General features: G+C 43.5%; 1 protein-coding gene across 1 annotated transcript in view; it reads right to left on the bottom strand.

The window, feature by feature from the left end:
• SLC12A2 (solute carrier family 12 member 2) overlaps nucleotides 1-23,106 on the bottom strand; it is a 394,678-nt gene that overhangs the window by 217,032 nt on the left and 154,540 nt on the right. The window contains exons 8-10 of the mRNA XM_086961116.1: nucleotides 17,589-17,716; nucleotides 17,415-17,499; nucleotides 8,651-8,802 (exon numbers count right to left, since the gene is read on the bottom strand). Coding sequence (XP_086817242.1) covers nucleotides 8,651-8,802; nucleotides 17,415-17,499; nucleotides 17,589-17,716 — 365 coding nt within the window. The remainder of the gene's footprint in view (nucleotides 1-8,650; nucleotides 8,803-17,414; nucleotides 17,500-17,588; nucleotides 17,717-23,106) is intronic.

Below are 23,106 nucleotides of genomic sequence, written 5' to 3'. Positions count from 1 at the left end.
AAGCATTGGAAATGCAATAGGTCTCGCAGCATTAGAGTTAGTGCTTTTAGAATTGTTTATGGGTTTTTTTGTAAATCTTTAGCATTTTTGTTTCCTGTAGCCAATGCTAAAGAATTAAAAAAAAAAAAAGCCATAAACATTTCTAAAAGCTCTAACTCAAATGCTCCGAGACCTATTGCACTGTGTGAGGGTGAGTGAGGGTGAGGGTGAGTGAGGGTGAGGGTGAGTGAGGGGTTGAGGGTGAGTGAGGGTGAGTGAGGGTGAGTGAGGGTGAGTGAGGGTGAGTGAGGGTGAGTGAGGGTGAGTGAGGGTGAGTGAGGGGTTGAGGGTGAGTGAGGGGGAGGGTGAGTGAGGGTGAGTGAGGGTGAGTGAGGGGTTGAGGGTGAGTGAGGGGTTGAGGGTGAGTGAGGGGTTGAGGGTGAGTGAGGGGTTGAGGGTGAGTGAGGGGTTGAGGGTGAGTGAGGGGTTGAGGGTGAGTGAGGGTGAGTGAGGGTGAGTGAGGGTGAGTGAGGGTGAGTGAGGGTGAGTGAGGGTGAGTGAGGGTGAGTGAGGGTGAGTGAGGGTGAGTGAGGGTGAGTGAGGGTGAGTGAGGGTGAGTGAGGGTGAGTGAGGGTGAGTGAGGGTGAGTGAGGGTGAGTGAGGGTGAGTGAGGGTGAGTGAGGGTGAGTGAGGGTGAGTGAGGGTGAGTGAGGGTGAGTGAGGGTGAGTGAGTGAGGGTGAGGGTGAGTGAGGGTGAGTGAGGGTGAGTGAGGGTGAGGTATTGAGGGTGAGTGAGGGTAGAGGGTGAGGGTGAGTGAGGGTGAGGCGTTGAGGGTGAGTGAGGGTGAGTGTGGGTGAGTGAGGGTGAGGTGTTGATTTGAGAGTAAGGATGGAATATTATTATGCTTCATGATGTTGTATGCATAGCCATTATGGCGTCTATTGTCCGATTTATGTTACAAAGATTGCATCTGCTATATTATCACAGTGTAAGTTATATGTTTATTAATATATTAAAGTAGTCCTACTACTTTACAACCTAAAAGCTAGCACGTTCCCTTTTTATGTCTCACTCTCAACTGTAGCGAAAGACATGAACGTCTCAAGACCACCCACATACTGTGTGTTGCCAACTAACCCAAAACTGAAGTGGGTGAAATAACAACAGCTAATTTATAATCGGTTGCACTGCAATGCATTGATGAAGTCTAAAAGCACTGAAACACATTACTATTACCTTGATCAATGGTACTATGGTAGTATACTCAGAAAAAGGGTAGGCTGAATTGCCACAATTCACATAAATGATGAGGAGATGTACACTGTTCTCTAAGGGAGGCGCTGAAACTTGCTATGCTTTCACAATAGCGATATAAATAAACATAGTCATCTTGTCGTTACACTTTAGAAAGAACGCATCACATTCGTTTGCTATTTATTAATATTAGCCTTTGCTAGGAAGGTCGACACTCCCGAACCTGGGACTTACCCCGTCCTCAGATGGTCTTTTAAAATCACAATTCCCTATGCCTTGCTTCCGACTCCTAAACATTGCTCCTAAAACTGAAGGCTGTGGGAACCAATCCAAAAGCAAGTTTACAGGACTGACAAGCTAAAGGGCTCCACGCGGAGCCGGGAGACGGACAAGGTCCATCATAGCCTAGAATTGGTGGAAGTCAGAAAAGATCCACCCCGGAAACTAAGTTCCCAATCTACCGGAAGTGCCCGCCCCCACCTTTGCGGAAACAACATTTTAAAGCGCCCCGGAAATAATTGCTATAGCGTACTCTGTCTCTGTTGTGGATCTTTAAAAGAGGTGTTGTTTTAGGTGTCGAGGCGGCTTACAGGCTTTACAGAGATTTTGATTTGTTTTCTGATATTCATCCTGTATTCCTGTTTTGTACATATGGTTTCTGTATTGTATTTTTCCCTTTATGATTCAATTTTGATAAAATCTACTATTTTGCCTATACACATGTCCATTGGTTATTGTTTCATTGTCAAGTATTGTCATGTTTAGTCAGTCTTAAGTATGTGTATGTCTATTTAATTCATTGAAATTAACTTCACACAGGACGATTAAGTTACCTGTATTTAAATTTATTTACACAACTAACTAAATTCAATTAGTATAACGAACTCCTTTGGAGGCAACTTTACCCATCTCATTACTTTTTACCCAAGCCCTTAAAGGTTCACTGGGTTGCTCACTTTATTTACTATATATCGATAGAACCGAGTCACAAGAAAACAGGGAAACAAAGGTGAAAAAGAAGGGGGCAGGGTAGAAACACCCTGACCCCCTAGGCCTGCTCAGGGGGTCCCACAAGGACCCCCAAAATGTTTTTTTTTTTTTTTTTAAATCGCCACTCCTGGTGGGCTAGTTGGCCCCCCAGGGACCCCCCAGTGTGCAAGGGGAATTAGTTCCCCCCTCTGCAAACGCGCCAGGGGGCTGCATTGCAGAGAGGTGTAATGAGGCCACGCCCCTTTACACCTATCTTCAAGGCAGCCCCTGGCGCATACTGGAGGTTCCCGACCCCCTAGGCCTGCTCAGGGGGGTCCCACAAGGAACCCCAAAGCCAAATTAATATTATTTTTTTGAAAAAATCCCGGGATACGTGCAGGGTACGTGTACCATGCGATCCCAAAAAAACCCATAAAGGCACCACTCTTCAAATGCGCCCCCCTGGTGTGTTTGCAGAGGTGGAAATAATTCCCCTTCAATAGTGGGGGTCCCTGGGGGCCAAGTAGCCCACCAGGAACCTCCAGTATGCGCTAGGGGGCTGCCTTGCAGAGATGTGTAAAGAGGCCACGCCCCTTTACACCTCTCTTCAAGGCAGCCCCCTGGCGCATACTGGAGGTTCCCGACCCCCTAGGCCTGCTCAGGGGGTCCCACAAGGACCCTTAAAGCCAAATTATTATTATTTTTTTTTTTAAATCCCGGGATACGTGCAGGGTACGTGTACCCTGCGATCCCAAAAAAACCCATAAAGGCACCACTCTGCAAATGCGCCCCCCTGGTGCGTTTGCAGAGGTGGAAATAATTCCCCTTCAATAGTGGGGGTCCCTGGGGGCCAAGTAGCCCACCAGGAACCTCCATTATGCGCTATGGGGCTGCCTTGCAGAGATGTGTAAAGAGGCCACGCCCATTTTTACACCTCTGCAACACAGCACCCTGGCGCATACTGGAGGTTCCTGGTGGGTAGTTGGCCCCCAGGGACCCCAATATGGAAGGAGAATTAGTACCCCCTCTGTAAACGCGCCAGGGGGCTGCGTTGAAGAGAGGTGTAAAAAGGGGCGGGCCTCATTACACCTCTGTGCAACACAGCCCCCTGGCGCATACTTGAGGTTCCTTGTGGGCTAGTTGGCCCCCAGGGACCGCCTGTATGCAAGGGGAATTAGTTCTCCCTCTGCAAACGCGCCAGGGGGCTGAGTTGCAGAGAGGCATATTGAGGCCACGCCACTTTTTACACCTCTCCGCAACGCAGCCCCCTGGCACATACTGGAGGTTCCTGGTGGGCTAGTTGGCCTCCAGGGACCCCTAGTATGCAAGGGGACCTAATCCCCCCAACTGAGAACGTGATACGGGGCGCTTTTGCACAGTGGTGAAGGTAGGGGGTGGAGCTTGAGGTGATGTGTGCAAACATGCCCTGTGGCCCTTTTAAAGTTGGGGAATTAATTCCTCTTCAATCCAGAGGTTCCCTAGGGGCCAACAGGTACCTCCATTAAGCGCCACGGAGCTGCGTTGCAGCCTGGTGTAAAAAGGGGGCGTTCCCTCTGAACATCCTCTGCAACAGCTCCCTGGCGCATACTGGAGGTACCTGGAGGGCTAGTTGGCTCACAGGGGACCTCCGGATTGAAGAGGAATTAATTCCCCAATCTAAAACGCGCCACAGGGCGTGTTTGCACACATGTCACCTCAGGCCCCACCCCCTTCCTTCACTATTGAGCACAATATTCCTCTAAAATCAGCGGAACTACGAATTCCGATGTACTCACATGTTATCACAAGAGACGTCCATGCTGCATCTTTGAGCCCAGTACGGACCCTGAAAAGTAAAGGTAAGCATACTTACCAGTAGCTAGTATTTCCTTCCATAGGAATCTATTGTGTGGTTGTCACCAGAAAAGTTTCTAAGTGTCTATTTTTGAAACGTCGAATATTCCTCTAAAATCAGCCGAACTATGAAATTCGATTTACTCACCTGTTATCAAGAGATACCTCTGTGCTGCATCTTTCAGCTCACTACTATTCCTGAAAAGTAGTTCTAACCATAGTTACAGTAACTTGAATTTCCTTACATAGGCTATCATAGACTAATTTCACTTGGAAATTTTTCAAAGCGTGCAGTTTTGGTACTTTAAAAAATTCCTCAAAAATCAGTCTAACTACAAATTCCAATTTACTCACCTGTTATCAGGAGATACCTCAGTGCTGCATCTTTCAGCTCACTACTATTACTGAAAAGTTAATTTAACTGTACTTACCACTAACTTGAATTTCCTTCCATAGGATATAATTGGCGGCTATATAAAATATATATAAATTAATTACAAAAATATATTTTACAATTTCAATATTAGAAAAAAAATCCATTTATATTAAAAATACGTAATGTAAATAAAAAAGTTAAATATCTAAAAATAAATACTTTAAAACAATGTAGTAAATTAGTATAAAAATATAACAATTAATACATTTAAAAATTATCATTTAAAAAACCTTTGAAATTCACTGAAAAAAACCATAGGTTTCAGCCATGTTATAGTTAGCCGGGCATTACATTCATACAAAACCATTGAAATTCCCCCGTTATAGTTAGTTCAGCTAACTAACTCGTGCGCCCGCAATGTACTGCTGATGACATCACAAATTACTTCACTCATGACATGGTCAGTGACATCACTCATGACCTCATTGATGACATCTCAAATGACACTGATGACATCATCCTTGTGAAAGAGTGGCAGACCTCCTCTCACCCTAATATAATCTTTGCTACACACATTCCAAGTTTATTTTTATTTATGATTACGGAACTCTCATGAGATCCACATAAAAGACATAGCATTACATTCCATAAAATTTTGAATAAGTGATATTACATTACATAGAATAATGAATAAAAATACAGAGTGAACTGGACCTCGAAACAACCACCTAATACAGAGTCAAAAAACATTTTAAAAAGTTATACAATTTAAAACAGAACATTTCATTAGGGGGGTTGTTCATAGCCGCAATAAAAGCAGTAGCAGACAGAATATTCAATTGGAGACAGATGGGTCTTAGCCACTTTCGCCTGTGCGACATTAGAGCTGGGCAAACAAAGATGACATGGAGCAAGTCCTGATTTTTCATATTGCAAAGATCACATAAGGCTGATGAACCATACCATCTGGATAAGAGAGATTTCAAAGGAAGTAAGTCCTGCCTTAGTAAAAACAACAGACGCCTGACTCCATGAGGAATGTTCCAAAAAACATAAGGTTGCGCATTCCTCACCAGACAGGAATCAATAACTGGAGTGGTGCCTTTATTTTAGAATACGAGTCTCTCTATCCAGTCTAAACCCTAATTCCCAAGATGCGGACTTCAGGAGGGTTTTCAGCTGATATGCAGATAAAGAAAACAAAACAGCTTCATCTAGTTGTAATTGGCTCACAGCACATCTAAAAATTTTTAGAATTAAAGAGTAATCATTAAAATTTACAAGCAGCTCAGTTTTTATAAGATGTCTTAATGTGCCAGGATCACCCTTTGCCAGGCTAAAGACCCAGCACACACTCCCCGCTAGACCTTGAACCCAGCTGCTACGTAATCCGAATTCCTGTCTAAGAGCAGCTGTTGAAGTAGCTGTGTTGACAGATAAAAGGCTACGTAGGATTTTACCTTCAGAGGAGTTCAAGAAACTCCAGCTTTTCATATCGATTAACTCCATTCCGTAAAGTAAAGAGGCAGGAATTTTTGATCAATATACCTCCAGCAGTATCGAGAAAAGTCTTCTGCCTGTGGCCTTATATAGTGAAACCAAACTCTTTCCCTGGACAATAGCTTTCCGGGTGTTATTAGCTATATGAGCTTTTTCACTTAAGTTGCTCGTAACAATTTTGCCAAGAAAAGTATAAGATTGCACTACTTCCAACTTTTGCCCCCCCACGGTCCAATGAAAGTTCGCATATTTAGAATTCTTCCTACCCGTCAAACACATCACTTGACTTTTTGCAATATTTATCAGCAGATGATGCTTTCCCGCATAATTGTACAAAGCATGCAGGCGATTATTCAACCCTTTAGGAGTTAGGTCAAGAATCAAAATGTCATCAGCATACATAAGACATACGATTGGGGAGCCCCCCAAGTTCGGAACAATACCTGTACTTGCAGTAAGAACCTGGGGTGGATCGGCTATATATAGGGAAAACAGCAAAGGGGCCAATAGGCAGCCTTGCTTTAACCCATTAGCTGTGGAGATAATTCTAGACAGTCCTCTTTCCCCACCCAACAACACTCTGCACCAGGTATCTGAATGCAAGGCACGGACTAATCTGATAAGAGTTGATGGCATCCCTAAATCGAATAACTTTCCCCACAGCAATGTTCTATCCACTTTGTCGAAAGCTGTGGAGAAAATCGATAAAGGCGCCATAAACTCGCCCTCCACGAACCTTGACATACTTCTCCGTTATAACCTGGAGTGCATACACACATTCAAAGATAGAACCTAAAAATTTCAAAAAAATGGAGATACCAATACTAGTTAGAACAACTTATTCAGCAATTCCAAAAACTACACACATCTACTCATTCACAAATAGTTCTATATAGTCACTCATACACGTACTCACTCATCATATGTACTCATACACCTATACATCCTGTTACACACCTACACAGAGTTATTCACACATATACTCACACATGCAAATAAACTATCAAACATCCATTTATTTGCATATACAGCTCTATACACACCACTTCACTTATTTCTACAGAAACGAATGGCCTTGCGGCGTTCTGTTCCTTCCCTGAAAGTTTGGGGGGGATTTGTCAAGCAGGGGCCGAGATAAAAGGGGGGTCCCAAAACGCGTTTTCTCCATGTTAATTTCCATAGGGCGGTCGATTTCACTTTTAGCCCGAACGGCTGAATGGATTTCCACCAAATTTGGCAAAATTGTAGGGACTGGTAGCCCGATGTGCCTTTGCTATGTCTCAAGATATGTGCTCCAGTGGATTTTGAGTAATTTAGGTTCAAAAAAAAAATAATAGATATATATATATATATATATCTATAGGCGCGCTCCGGTGCGCGCACCGGGGAGCGCACCAGGCGCGACACGCGACTTGCGCGCGGAAAGCTGATTGGCTCACGGGTGTCTGTAAACATTCGAAACAGTCCGGAGCGGCCGCCATCTTGTGTCTCGGTAGGATCGAGACACAAGAGGTGACATAAAAAAAAGGGAGAAATGACTATAAGGGGGCAGGGTAGACCCCCTCCTGACCCCCTAGGTTTAATGTGGGGGCTAAAATAGGGTCCGACGGGGCATTTAAAAAAAATATTTTTTTTCGATTTGCGCGGGGGGAGCGCCCGGTACGCGCACCGGGGAGCGTAGCACGGGCAAAATCCAGGACCATATTTATGAAGGCCTTGCGACAGTTTTGCGCCGCCTGTGCGTCACTTTTTGTGACGCACCAGCGGTGTAAAAAAAATGTGCATCGTTGCGCTATATTTAAAAAGTGACGCATCAAGGTAGATGGGTCACTTTTTAAAACCCTGCGCCACATTATACCGGCGTCTCGTAGTTCGTGCAGTCGTCACACCAGACGACCGCACAAACTACGAGACGCCGGTATCCTACGTACGGCACTTACTTCATTTCTTTACTCTCATTGAAAAAATATTGGACCTTTGGCACATCTCGAACATAGTATCTCCCCTTTTTTATTGAAAACTATTTTTGAAAGCACAAGTTTGAAGACCAATCTGAAGCTGTGTCATACAGATATATTTAAATTAAGCCCTGAAGAAGTCCGGTCACGGACGAAACGCGTTGGCTATTGGTTTTTATCTTCAATTGTGAATAAAAGGATTGCTTAAAGAAGAAATCTGACTTTGGATATTCTTGGGAGAACAATTGGATCTTTTGTGAACATATGCATATTAAGCATTTATATTGTATTAACTAATTATTTGGGTGTGCAGGGTCATCTTGTGCAATTTCATGCGTAAAATAAAAAGGATTTTTTGTTTTCTAATTTTGGGATCTAGGGGATTGTATCCCAGACCATCTGCACCCACACATATGTATACATTAGGAACTGGTCACCGGTGCGGGCATAATAGCCTTAATCCCCTCTGCTGGCTTGAACCTTGCACTTTTTAAGTACCGTTTAAAGAAACTGTACAAAATGTAAAGGCACAATGAGAGAAACACAACAGAAAAACGTAATTCATTATATATATCGGAAATACCCCGAGGGGCATGTATTTCAATTCCGCAATGTTATTCCTGCTAGTCTACATCAGATGATTTACAATTCAGATTCTCAAACCATATAAAAATGTAATCATCCACACTAAGGTGCGATTAAAATAGAGGACAAACTGGACGCGCAAAGTGTGCAGGAAATAATGCGAATATAAGAATGATTGTATACCAAGAGTCTCACCTGGAAATCTTTCATCAAACCATATTTACAATCGTTTATTTTACAGGATGTGAAGTTGAAGGATAATTTGCATGCTGCTTCAGTGCAGTTGGAGAACTCTGTAAAAAGGGTGTCATTCAAGCTACCTGTGGCATCCCGGACAACACAAGAACCTAATGAAAGACATTAGGAGAACAGTATAAGTTTCAGAAACAATATGCAACTCCGCTGATGACTTTAACAGCAACAAACAGATGTTTGGCAAATAGCAAATAAATATATTAATACAAACTTGCCAAATGATGGTGTCAATATTAAACATTGCTCACATCAATCCCACTGAAGAGAAAACAGTACATTTGGCTCCGATTAAAAAGAAAATTAAACTTTAAAACTATAATTTCAATACATATTTTTTTTATATACCTGAGGTCAGGCAGTCGTTTGATTTACAATGCAGGTTAGGAAAAAGTAAACTTTTGTTTCATTCAGCTTGGTTTAGGAATATCACTGGCATGCATTAGAATGTGTTCTAATGTGAATGCAATATTCCATGTGCACTGTTACTATTTCCTTTTGCTTCAGGTACCATGATCAGATGGAAGTGAAGTCAAGGTACCCATATTTCACACTCAAAAATCGTACCAGTGAGACAGGATAAGTAGGTGTGGGGTAAGCTTCCAAAGGGATGAGGAGTAGAGGTTCGGGATGGCTTCCTTTTGAAGACTCTCACTGATGTCAGAACCTTGGGATATTACAGTTACTGTTAATTTTTTGCGCTTTAAAACAATGTGACAAAGACAGTAGGGGTGGGCGGAATTCGAGGAAATTTGTAATTCTGCGTTACACATGTAACAGACTTACTAACAAATTCTTCCGGCATTAAGCAGCACTGTAATGGTTTTTAAACAGGAGTAGGAGAGGGAGCAGTTCCTCTGTTTAAAAAACACTGCAGCTTAAACTTTAATCTGCAGTGTTTTTAACAAACCACTGGAATGCATACCCCTTTAACATATCCCAGATCTACACAGGTACTGAAGCGCATACGTACGTAAGGGCAATGAGGAGTATACTTCAGAAATAATGGTCATTTAGTCAAGGAGTTGCTCTCTTTGAGTCTAACGTGTTAAAGTTATCTCGGCCACAATAGATGATGTACCTCAAGTGTTTAGACATTACTTAAGAGTAGAGGTGAGACGAAGCAGAAATTTCTAATCAACAACAAATTAAAATAAACTGAGGCTGTGACTGGGCGGTGTTGAGCCCTCATTTTGGTGGTGGGAGAATACGTTTCCTGAATAAGTTTCCTGGAAGGCAGCAGAGTACAGTATGTAACTGGCATGCATTTTTCCTGCAACATTACAGAGCTCCAAAAAGGGTTTGTGATGACTGGCTCAAGTCTGGTCTAAAGTATAGCTTTTTTATTAATGGGTGTACAATCTACAGAAAAGTTATTCTACATGGTTTAATATATGGATCCCTCTACTTTTGAATGCAAAACCAAAAATCATCCTTGATTGGGGTAGGCAGTTGGATAGTAAAGGCACTAGAGTAATAGTAGGGCACACTAGTACAATTCAAAATGGCCTTTGTTTTTAGGTAGAAAACAAACTTCTGACTAAATGACACTCGGACGAATTGAAAATGTGCTGTGCCATCCAAGGATTAGAGATTTTGAAAGCGTAGGCTATTCCCCTAGGACGAAATACTTCCAGGTCACCAATCCAGAGACAAGTGGTTGCTCAGATCTAAATGTAGGTAATCGTATATGGAGGAAGGAAGGGGGAGGGGGGGGGGGGGGGGGGTGAGTAGGTTTTTCTCTCAAGATGCCATAACAGTAATTGGGAGCAAGAGCTTCGGCATTTGAAGATAGAGGAATATTATGGTTTAGAGTAGACAATGTTCTAATATTAGGTGCTACAGCTTTGAGTGCAACCTTTGGCTACCAGCCTGAAATTCAGAAGACGTTTCCTCTTGGAAGGGGCAGGCAGGTCGAGGAAGCTGCAGCAGTTAAAAAAAAAATCCTCAAATGTCATTTTGATCCAGTTAGAAAGCAAGTGTATGGAATATCTGTTAGACAATCTGAAAAACCTATGTGCTAACTGGATAAATAAAACCTCCAATGTCAGATTTGGTCAGCAGGAGCTAAGAGGAGGGTCCCAGGTGTCTAATTTTTGCATATGTAGCATAGAAATAAAATATCGTGGGGTTTTGTAATAGGTGCTTTGAATGTACGCACATGCCACGGTCCTTGCCAGGAAGATGAGACTTGCATGGAAGCTCTTTCAGTTTTCATTTAGTTTGTATAGGCTTCCAACAGCCCAAATCAGAGCTCGTAATAAGAAGCATAGTTATATTTGATCTAAACTGTGAGGAAGCATAGAAGCAAGTCCATCAAAGAAATGGTAAAGAGGTTTGTGTCCATAAGAGGGACAAGCACAAGATGGATAGGGTGAAAACAAGGAAATACATCCACAGAAAGCAAGCCAATAAGACTGACTAAATCTAACTAATGGTAAGCAACTGCAAGCCCCTGTTCTTGGAAAGCCTACAATAGGGCTTTTTTCAAGCAGAGAGCTTATGCGGTCTGGTAGGCTTGACCTGAAACTGGAGAGCATTTGCCAACATATGCTGTTGAAGGCAGATGAATTACCTGGCAAAATCTTAATCAAGGAATATACGTCCTTTTGGTCAAGCAGTGTTGAAGCATTCACTTGCTAAACTCATAAAATGCAGTATTTTGGAGTTCTTGCCACATTTATCGTCTCCTACATTGTGCTGGTTCACACTAAGCAAAAGCACTAACTTTGCTGGTGGTGTGGTTGCCACATAGCCTATTGTGTTTTCAGAATCTGCAGGTTATTTCGAGGTCAAAAAGATGAGGAACCTCTTGTGCTTAAGGAAACGTTTGGAGGTTCTTGATTAGGCTGGCCAAAATAAGCACATGGCCTTGTTGCTGGTGGACAAATCCATTGTCCATTTCCAGTCTGAAAGATATGAAATGCATGAAGGCTAGCATTAGTTGGAGTTTTCTGTTCATCTTATGAATCAAAAAACCTCCCTTATAATGAAAATATGTCTTGAGAGTGAAGACCTTTTAAAAATGTTGGAGAAGCTTAGTTGTGAAGGAAAAATTCCAATGAATCACTATACCCTCACTTCCACCACTACTGCTCCCCGTCTCCACTACTATTCATAATAGCATTAGATTTAGACACCTGAGTGACTGTAGAAGTCACAAACAAACCCACCGGGCACGGCTGATGGGCTCATTGGACTACTGCCAGGGCTAAGAGGGAGGACTTCCTTAACCGAACTTAGCTGATGTGTCGGCTTCATTTTTTCCTTTTGCAGATTCAGATTTGTATCTTATTTGCTGAGGGAAAGCTGAGGGGGGGGGGGGGGGTGTTGATCTGTGCTATATGTCCTGTCATACTGTTTTGCTCTACATTTACTACTTCTGTTACTGATTCAGTTGACCCCTTAGTGGGGGTCTGGCTAGTTAGTTGGTTGTTAGACTGATATGCATAAATCCTGTGCAAGCAATAGATGTCAGTCTGGGGTGTTGGGAGGGGCTCTAGCTTGGGGTTGTTCTCATTTTGTGGAGTATGCATGGCGGATAGGGCTACAATGAGTGTCAGGAGAGCATGGCTCGACTGATATGGCGGACACAGAACGCGGCTTTGCGAATGGCACTGGGTAGATTATGGCTCAGATTAAGTGGTTAAGTGGATTACTTGTAATGTGCAGGATCTGTCCACTGCCTCCAAGTTAGAACTTCATGGCGTATTTGAAGCGTAGAGGAGCGCAAGCAGTGTTTTTACAGGAGACCCCACCTGACTGGGCCCAAGGGCCAGGCCCTTCGTAAATGGTGGAGGGGGCACTTGTATACCACTACTTATTCCGCTTTTACAAGTGGGCTCTCATTTGGATTAGACCCAGGGTTTCCTTCCAAATGCATAGGGCAGTCATTGACCCTGAAGGCTGTTATGTATTGGAGTTGGGCCGGCTGGATGACAAAGATTTTGCTTAATGAATAAGCTCTGAAAGAGGCCAGTCTTCTTTCCCGGCCAGCCTGATGCCCCTCCTCCCATTGATGTTACCTTATATGGGGATTGTGATGATAGATTTCAACTGCATGGCAAATCTATTCCTGGAAAGGTCACACCAAATGCTGTGCGCTGCCCTGGTGCAGAGCATAATCTACCAGATGCTTTAGCGCATGGACTGAACAGTAGGCCCTGTATGACTGTTGGCGGGAGCGGAACCCAGAGGCACAGGTGTATGCTTTTTGATCTGGACTGCATGATTTGGAGGTGCGGATAGATGGGGATTTCTGCTACAAGACATTGTGTGAAAGAGTAATGGACTCACAGTACCTGGTGAAAAAAACGTATAACCTCTCCAAAGCCCCCTCAACTGAGCTCCTTCTGGTAGTCACCATGTAAATCTGTCATCCCTTCCTGGAGTCAGGATCAGGCTTTGCTTGATGAACAAGTCTTCCGGGCATCATTGGGTGACGAAATCACCGCGTACTGGCTTGACAACACAGGCTTGGCTTCTTTGGAGGGGATTGAGTAGAAAGCTAAGGTGGTAGCATGGGGTTATTGCATTGTACTGGCTTGACAATACAGGCGTGGCTTCTTTGGAGGGGATTGAGTAGAAAGCTAAGGTGGTAGCATGGGGTAATTGCATTGCTAATAAGAAAGGAGTGTCCGCCCAGTTACACTCATTCGACGACAGGAGGCAGTTCTAAATGGACTTAAACGTTACTTGGAGGAGACGTGAGATGGGAGGAAAAGGACTCTCTGAACGAGAGAAACTGCTTACCATGTTGGAGCGACTGTAGCAGTAGGATTACAGGGAGTATGTTATGAAGGCCCAGGCGACGAGAGACAAGTCAAGAAGTATGTTAGCTTGGGGACACCATCCTTTAGGTTTCCGACCAAACAAGACCAGATTTATTTACACAGGAGGAAATAAATACTGTGTTCTTCCATTATTACCGTGATCAGTATTCTGTGAGATTAGAGGCCTGCAAGGAGGACGTTTTAAATTACATTGCGGCCTTTTTCTCGTTATTCAGAAACTGCTGTGGCAGATCAACTTTCTGCAGATATTACTAAGCAGGAGGTACAGGGTACGATCAAAGACCCTGAGAGAGAAGGTCCCAGATTTGGATAGGCTGCTCATAGAATTTCATACTATTTACGTCACAGATCTCGTCCCTAAACTTGTGAACATGTCAACAATTCCCGGAGACCAGGAATTTTCCCACCATGTCTGCATGAGGCTACAATTGTGTTGCTGCTGAAGGATAAGGACCAGGTTTTCCTCAACTCAGATCGCCATCTCTCGATGCTGAATATGGATTATAAAATCTTGAGTAAGGAGCTGGCAAACTGGATATTGCCACACATGTGCCCTGGTTCATCCCGATCAAACTGGTTTTATTTCCACCCTCAACACCCTATCCAACATTCATCAACTGGTTAATATACAAGATCAGTGAGATCTGCCCCCTCCACATTCCTTGGTTATATCTCTGGATATTCGGAAGGCGCTTGTCTCACACTGCTGAGAGGTTTTGTATACTACCATGCTTGGTATGGGATTTTGACAGCCCTTTGTCAGGTGGACAAAGCTATTATATACCAACCCAATGGCCCAAGTCCGGACTGACTCAGTGATTTAAGAGAAGGGGTTAGTATAGTGGGTCACCAGGCTGGGCTTCCCAATGTCTATCTTATTTGCTTTAACATGGGAGCCATTTCCAAGAACTGTCTGACAGTCACCATTACAGTGGTTTAAACGTCTCGGCTGACTGTCTACATCTCTTTCTGTATGCAGATGACAAGATCCTATATATGAAGGTTGACTATGCTCATCTGGAGGGAGGGAGCAGTAGCAGCCTTGGTGGAATTGGATACCTTATCTGGACTGGAGGTTAACTGGACATGCACACACGCACCCCCTCCCCCTGCCCCTGCGGGTTTACCGGGGGAAGGGGGACTAGACCCCTCCCTGCCACTCCGACTTCACACTGGGAACCCCTCACCATTTGCTATTTGGGAGTCACCATTTATGGCACTGTTGACCTGTTCTGCGAGGGCAACTATGGCTAGGCCATTGTCGCCTGAAGCGTTCGATGGCCTTGGAGTACTCAGCCATTATCTGTGGGTGGGCGTATAGCAGTCTCTCAGATGGTGTTCTTTCCACGCGTCCTTTATTTATTTACAGCCCTGCTGTTAGCACTCCCACTGTGGTTTTCCGCAAATTGGTTATCCTCCTATATCTTTATACTGGGAGGGGACATCGCGACATAGGCAGGCACTTCAGAAATGCGCTTACCAGTGGAGGAAGGCCAACTAGCAGCGTCAGATTTTGAGCTTTATTACTTATCACAATTGCAATGGGTGGCTCTGTGGCAATTGGTGCTCTGGGAGAAGGTAGGCCATCAGGATCGTGGATTGTCAACCAAAGATCTTTTGTCTAGCTTCTTATTAAAACCTGCCCCCGCCTCCATAGTACGCAACGCGAATAACCTGGTCAGGACGGCATGCTAGGTTTGGGCTCGAGCATTACAAAGAACATGCACTAGGATTCTGTACACCAGGGAAATACCCTGGATGGCTGCTCTGCACTGGTGGCACCCGTAGAGTTGAAAGGGCTTGCACCGGTTGCCGGAGACAGGACTGAACATACTGGGAAATTTGTTGGGAAGGCTTGTTCCTTTATTGAGTATAACCTTCAGGTGGGACACTTTGTTACACAGGGCTTTGATAAGCATGGTCCGTGAATAATGTGGCAGTCACATTACTCTACAGAGCTTCATTGAAAAGGGCTCAGCCAGACTTGGCAGAGTTGCGATAGCGCTGGGAGGGGGACTTAGGCTCGCCAATTGTAGATACAGCTTGGAGGACACTAGAGTTCACCCCCAAGGAGTCCAGAAATGCTAGTTTTAAACTCATCCACCTTTATTTGCATACGGAGTACATTCTGCCCACCCACAAACCAGATGCCTGCATGCCATGTTCCATAGTGTGGCGTCGACATGCCCTCGATGCAGCATGGATGAAGCAGGATTCTTTCATATGGTTTGGATCTATCCTACCGTAACACTGTATTGATCGACTGTATTGAATGTCATTCGCCAAGCTACGGATAGGAACTTCGAGTGCGCTCCACAATTGTGTTCGCTGGGCCTACATAATCCCAGTGCAGCCTGAAAGGTGTCAGACAGATGTGGATTTGGCGATTACACTTGCTTGTAGACAGTTGTCCATGAGCTGAAAATCAGGCAAGTGGCCCGGATATAAGTAGATGGAGGCTTGAACTGGTGAAGTGGGGGGAGAGTGAGGGAAGCGATCGGGAAAGTTATAGGAATGTGTAAGGTTCTGATTTTGCCCGCTTGGGATGCTATTGTAGTAACCGGTCCTAGGATAGCTACAGGTGGATGGGTTGTACGGGGAGGCACCCTTCAAGACATCCGCTCCAGCAGCTAGGCACTATTATCACCCTCTGCCCAAGCGTACTTACCTGCATTCTCTGAGCCGTGACTGTTTGAAAAGCATTTTTCTGCCTGCTAGGTATAGACCAGCTTGCAGGGATGCTGGAGTACTAGCACAAGGCTATACCTGGCCTGCCACTCTCTTGTCTAAATTGGTTTGTGCCGACTTTCCACTGCTATGCCAACTCAATGCCTTCTATATTGATTGGGGCTCCTGAGTCTAATAATTTATGATTGGCTGCTTACTGGATGTCCTGCACTAACCCCATGGTGTTTTTGTAGATTAGTCTTTTAATTTACAACAAATGTAATAAAAAAACATTTACACAAAAAAGCTAACCCCATACGATGAACATGCATCATTTGGAGATCTTTCACCAAGAAGCAATTTTGGATATTAGTTATTTATAATTTTTTCACAATTAACTTAAACACTGCAAGCAGATAGTAACTATACACAGAACTTTGTCGCTAGGTAAAGGCTGCTTGAAAAATAGATGACAAATAATTTGAACGAAAATAAAGAGCAAAAATGATTTGAGGAAATTTGTCAGGGTCCATATTGGACAATGGTAACTAGCCCTAAGCCATATTGGATAATACTAAAAATAAGACACTGAATTATAATATCTGAGTGATTCAGAACTCCTATTGCAAATCATATTGCCTCTTGCCATATATATTAAATACATTATCTTTAGGGACAATTGGGTTGAATTAATGGAGTGGTGGCGTTCTTTTGAAAGCTCTGTTTTTCCTTGTGACAATCTTCCAATTTGTGCACTATTATTTTTGCCTATCCTACAATAACCTTTGTGGAGGATTTCTCGTAAACTGAAATAAGGCACCTTCAGTGGTTGATAATGCAGGTGTGAATTTGTTTTTATAATTTCTGCAGCATTCCTGCAATATCTGTGTTCTAGACCATTTTCCTTTGCAGGCAACAGCTGTCAAAATATAAAAGGAGAAGACTTCCAACACTTCGACCCAACACCCTCTCACTCCAGTCACCGGATTAGGCTGCATTCATAAATGAGGAGCACTATCACCTCTGGCAGCAACCATCCAAGGCTGCTCAAAAATATATGTGCACACAAATCATTCCAAACAGAGCCTATATTGAGATCTTGCCGTGAACAAGCATTAACAAGAAAGGTGCAGCAATGTATGCTGGGTCAAAAAACTGAAGAATGGGGAAGACAAGAATTACAATACCATTTCAGTTTTCCACTGAAGTAGTGTACTCACCACAAAAAGCTAAATAAACCAACTTACCTATAGATATCGCAATACCCACGTAAACTATAGTGGTTACTAAAATGGCCAACATGGTTCCTTTTGGTATGGCTAATGCAGGATCCTGGGGAAAGAAAAGAAAGGAAACATCTTTAAAATGTTCTGTCAACTCTGCTGAGCTGTGTAGGTGACAAAGCCTTCAACTGCACTTACCGCAAGATCACCTGAGATATTCGCTCCTGCTAAGATTCCTGTTGCAGCAGGGAAGAAAATAGCAAAGACGGTAAAGAAAGTTTCGCCATCGCGAAAGTCTGGTCCAAAGTTTTCAGAAAATATTTCCGCTGTTGGAGAGATAAAGAAAAAAAAACGTCTTACAAGTAACAACTGCATCGGGGGCGCGGACGCACACAAAAAAAACAGTGTATAGGATGATGAAACGGGGTGCTGAATCATAGCAACTGTATTCCTGAACCCCCAATGTACATTTCATGCCAAAAACAAAACATTTAACCTAAAAGAAGAAAACATTCTAACACCACAGTTTGATGCAGAATATGAACACGTAAAATCATACTTCACTTGCAATAATTGAATATAAAACATTAAAATCCTGAATTACACATTTCACACTTCGTAGAAATGCTCCTGGCATCTTTCAGGTCACCAAAATGTGACGGTGTTACAGATGTTTTGAGTCAAGAAGCAGCTCAAATGACAGCCTTTTTTTACATTCACCCACTGCATTTCTTAAATCTCCCCTTTAATGCCACCCCAAAGCTCCTCAATTCCACAGCTTAGCCATTTAACACAATAGCCAAATGGGATTGTAGGTTTACCAGGGTTTAAAGATAGCAATGGGAATAGAAGGGGGAGATATTTAAATAACACTACTGGGAAAACAATAAAGTCACTTATCCCTTTCGCCTATATACAATTCCCTTCCGTGGCAACCTGTGAATAATCAACACAATAATGGGAAGTAGTGACAATGTATTAAACCTGATGGGCAAATCTGGGAAGGCTACCAATAATCCTAGTTCTCCTTCAGGGTAATATCCACTCACTTCCTATATACCAAGTGGCAGTAGCACCAGTTTGTTTTTACAGAGTCTAAGGATTCTGCCCGGTAAGGAATAACTTTACCATTCTTTCTAGTAGGGAGGGTTGCTTATCAATTTATTGACAATTCCCCTGAAAGAGGGAATCTTTCATCCGACGTAAGCCCTGAACAGAGCAGCACACCCTTAAAAGAGCAACATCAGAGTGCCCAAAGAGATTCCACAAAGAATCACCAACTTGGACGCCCACTCTGTAGTCTTGCAAAAGTCGGGATAGACCTCCAGGTAACCGCTTTGCAGATTTCTGCATTGTTCCTTAACAATGAACATTGATTCAATAAGTCGAGGACATAATGGCTTTTTATAACATGATCTGAAAAAAGAAACGCTTACGAATAGACGGTTTTAATGTCCCCATAGCCATTCGAAGGTGCCCACTGGTGATAACGGTGTACCCTTTTTAAGCTCTTTGATTTGAACTAGATACAGTATCAACACTAAAGTCTATTGTATGAGGTGTCGGTTCTGCTAGAAAGGAAAGGTTCTGAAGGAAATTGCCTTGTTAACACAGACGCCAGCACTACCCTAACAAGTTATCCAAGACATGCCCATGATCTCATTCTTATGCAACAGTATGTCGAGTTCATGCCAGCCTATAGCTTCAATCTTAGCATACCCTGATATTCTGGGTTAGTAACAAAATAGGCAGACTTACACCAAAGACGCTGCAAAGAAGCCAAGTGGATCAGCTCAACCGAGAGCCCTCACGCATCAAGTGGGCAATATTCACCTCCCATGGAGTGGAGTCATCTGACTGACAACACATTTAAAACCCTTTTGGAAGTCCTTAATCACAGGGACTCAGAAACAGTGTTTGTGAAACATTTTGTTTGGGTGGAAACAGCAGTGCAGTATGCCATAAAAAAGGAACTGCAATATATCTGGTAAGTAGAGATGTTTTGGCAGTATCACTTATTCTTGACACTGGTTTGTTTGTTGGTAGTCATGGTCTTTTGAATCAACCACATGCTGAAGATCCTCCATATGATGGTGTAGGCAGACTTGGTGGATAGACACGACGTCCTACAAAATGGCCATAGAGTGCAGAGAGATTTGGATGGCCATACTGTATAAATTTAGGAAGGAAAACGCTTAATTCAAAGAGGGAAGGCTGGGTTCAAGGTGTGACCCTGGAACTTGTGTTCATCAGGCCGGCACTATAGCCTCCTGTTCCATCATTCCAATATGTTAAGGAGGCCAGAAACCACCAAGATCATGACTATAAGATTGATCCTTGCCTTTGAGAACTTGAGTTTGATGATGGATAGAAACAGATGCAACAGTGGGAGTGTGCAGAAACATCCCTGATCAGTTGATCAGAGGATATTTCCCTTCAATCCTGGTTGGTAACTTCTGGATACCAAATCGGACTTTCTTGTTTTTGGCTTTGTATGTTTAGAATCCACTTGTGGTTCTCATAAAATGTTTTGAGAGAATTCACTCCTGCATTCTATTCAAGGTTAACGGAGAGACCTGCATATTTCTGGTTGTGAGATTGATGCTTATTTTACTGAGAAACAACTGAGGATCTCATGCTTCTCCCTTTGTTTAGTACATTGGAGCAAGCAAAGAAGTGGTCATTATTCATGGAAGAAAGGACTGGAGAGTGAAGTGAACGGCTCAGAATTCTTAGAGGAAAATAATTTTTCTACTGTGAATGCCTATTGTAGACCCAGACCATAAAGACTGGGTTAGAGCCGGGAGCACTAAGCATGATTCAAATTACATTTTTGGGAGTGAGGCATGTTGTGTTAACTGGCAATGATGGACTGCCTGTTGAAGACACAAGACCTTTACCAGCTTATCTTCCAGGCATGACTAGATTAATAACTTTGTTTGACTCAAATGTGTGCCACTCCCAATAGGCATTTTGAGAATAACTGTGGGGCTGACTGGTGCATGAAGGCTAGATTGCTTGGTCCACCAGAACCCCCCCAGAGACTTTCTATGTTTCAGTGCAGTTGTAATGAGCCCATATGCAGCTTGACAGTCTATGATTAACATCCAGTCTGCTTGATATAGTTGAGGATATATGGGGTAGACACCAACATTCTAAATATTTTTCATGAGTCATTTACTCACTTTGAGATAGAGAATACTTCCAAATTCATGCTAGGATCTCATTTCTTTTTTTAACCAAAGTTAACAGTAATAAATCCCGGTTTATTTTTTTTGTTAGGGGGAACCCGCTCCACAGCTCTTTTAAAGAAAGATAGTTCTCCCCTTTTAAAGTACATACCAATGCAATGGTACTAGACTGGCATATTTCAAGATACTGTGATGGAAGTAGTCTTAAATCGGAGAGAATAAGGTTTTGCACAATACACAGTTATTTTTTGTGATCTGACTTTTTTTTAAAGAAATTTGGTGACTCTTCTCTAACTGCAACAGCAAGAGGAGGAATATGGCAAAAGTTGCTGGTTTCCAGTAGGTAGTGTTTTTATAACCGCAGAGCACTGCCAATTTGTTTTTGCTCTTCCTGGTCTGCACTTATTCTACTTTAGTATCTGCTAATTTTGCTGCGGAGGCCAATGAGTGATCAGACCCTATTCTGGTAATACTCTCCAATATGTGTTCTGTGCTCTTTTCTTCAAACCCAAAAGTTTTGAAAGTCTCCTTCTCAGACTTCATTCTCTAAACCTTTATCCGTATGAGATCCAAGGTGTGTGGCCTGAAATGGGAAGGTTGACAATTCTGTTTAGTTTCTGGCTTGAACCCAGTGAGATTAGGCAGGACGAATGACTCATACCTAGACAATGAGTATAACTATGAGGAAGGAGATGAAGGTATCGGCCAACATCACTTAATATTTTGAGGGATTATTTACTTGGAATCTTCCGTTTGTGAGATTCACAGATGCTCTGCATTACACAGACACTTTTTCTCTACTTGGAAGCGGTGCCACTGGTGGTTTTCATGAAGCTGAAGATGTACCACAAACTTTCCAGAGAGTCCAAATGTTTACTCAGCGTGCTTAGAGTTTACATGGCGAAAAAGCAACAGGGTGGCTCTTCTTTACTGATAAAGCAAGGACAGTCAGGCAGAAGACGAGGTAGGGGGGAAGACTTACCCCTGACCTTCGAAAGTGTGCTCCCACATCTACCATCACTTTCGTGAAGAGCCAATGATGGGATCAACAGGGAGCACTGCAAACTGAAAATGCTCCTGTCCACCACGATCAGCAGGTAGGGCCTGTGGGCCAGCTGGACAGGGATATAGAAATAGATGTTCTGCAGGTCCAACTCCACTATCCACCCTGTAGGGTCGAGGCCAAACCCAAACTAAGCCACAGTGAGCATTTTTAATTCCTCCTTCTAGAGGATGGAGTGGAGAGAATGCAGGTCGAAAATAAGTCTACAAGCCTCCATCTATCTTGGGGATCAGACAGTAAGTAGTGGATAAAGCAACCACGACCTGCACTTTGTGCCACAAAATAGAGCTATGATCCTCCATCAGTAATTGGGGGACAGTAGAAGGTGCGCCAGGATAGACAGGAAGGGTCTAGCATAGCACCTACACACAATCTGCAGAACCCCCCTATTTGAAGTAATTGAATGCCATCCCAGATAAAACTCCTTGTGGAGGATGGGCCGTCCGGAAGGAAAGGGCACCTCGGCCAAAGCCACGATAAGAACAGTGGAACTGTAGTGGAGGGGGGGGGGTGGAGAATTGGGAAGGCAATAGCCCTACTCTCCTAAAAACTTTCTAAACCGGAATCAGCCTTGTACCCGAAAAGGTGGGTCCAGTTGAAGGTCATGTCCATCAGGAAAGACAGAACATCACCTGAGGCACTGCAGCCCGGCATGATGGCAAATGACAACCGTGATGGCAATGCCCCATCCAGTGGAATCTGTCGTGACCACGCCACAACGAACCATGAATTTTGCTGCACCCTAGCAGTCTAGAATCGCCTGGGCAAAAACACACTGAAGGTCTTCGGGTACACTTTGGAGAACTTGTGCCACGGAATCCTAAAAAGGAGTGAGTGCAACAGCCCAACAAGCAGCTGCCAGTAATTGAATGGAGGGCCAGATTGGCTGAAAAGAAAAAGAAAAAAAAACACGTTTGTCAAAAGTTTCTACCCTCTTAGATTCCCATCAGAGGAGTGGTGGAAAATGTCTTTGGGTTTAATGTGACATGCAATAGCCTCCTTCACCAGGCTATTAGGCAAGAATGCTGTGAAAGAAAAGCAGGGTCACCCGGAGCAGGGCGATGGCACCTGGCAATCTGACGATTGATAGGGGGGCAGGAGCAGGATTTAGCCCACGTTCCTATGAGGCATCTTTCAGTGCAATGGTAAAGTGAAGGGTCTCCAATGACGTTTGCCCCAGTTAACTTCGGTCATGACATTAGTTTTCACCTCCATGGGGTGAGAGGACATCAGTTTCAGGGAAGGTATTGAGACCAATAGCATCCTGTAGGTCCTGGTCATAACTTTGACCATAGTAAGGCTGAGCAAACATTGCCAGAGTCTTAGTTATTGCCACTGTCTGTCCCACTGAGGGAATACAAAGTGTGCTGCTTCCCTTACGGAGGTGGCAAATCAAATAGGGGAAGTGGCGTCTCAGATTGAATTACACAAGACTTAGATAGAGGTCGGACTGGCATTGGAA

This window comes from Lissotriton vulgaris, chromosome 3_1, assembly GCF_964263255.1.
Source record: "Lissotriton vulgaris chromosome 3_1, aLisVul1.2, whole genome shotgun sequence".
NCBI lineage: Eukaryota > Metazoa > Chordata > Amphibia > Caudata > Salamandridae > Lissotriton > Lissotriton vulgaris.
Note: the sequence above shows the minus strand (reverse complement) of the source record. Positions and strands in the feature narration are given on the sequence as shown.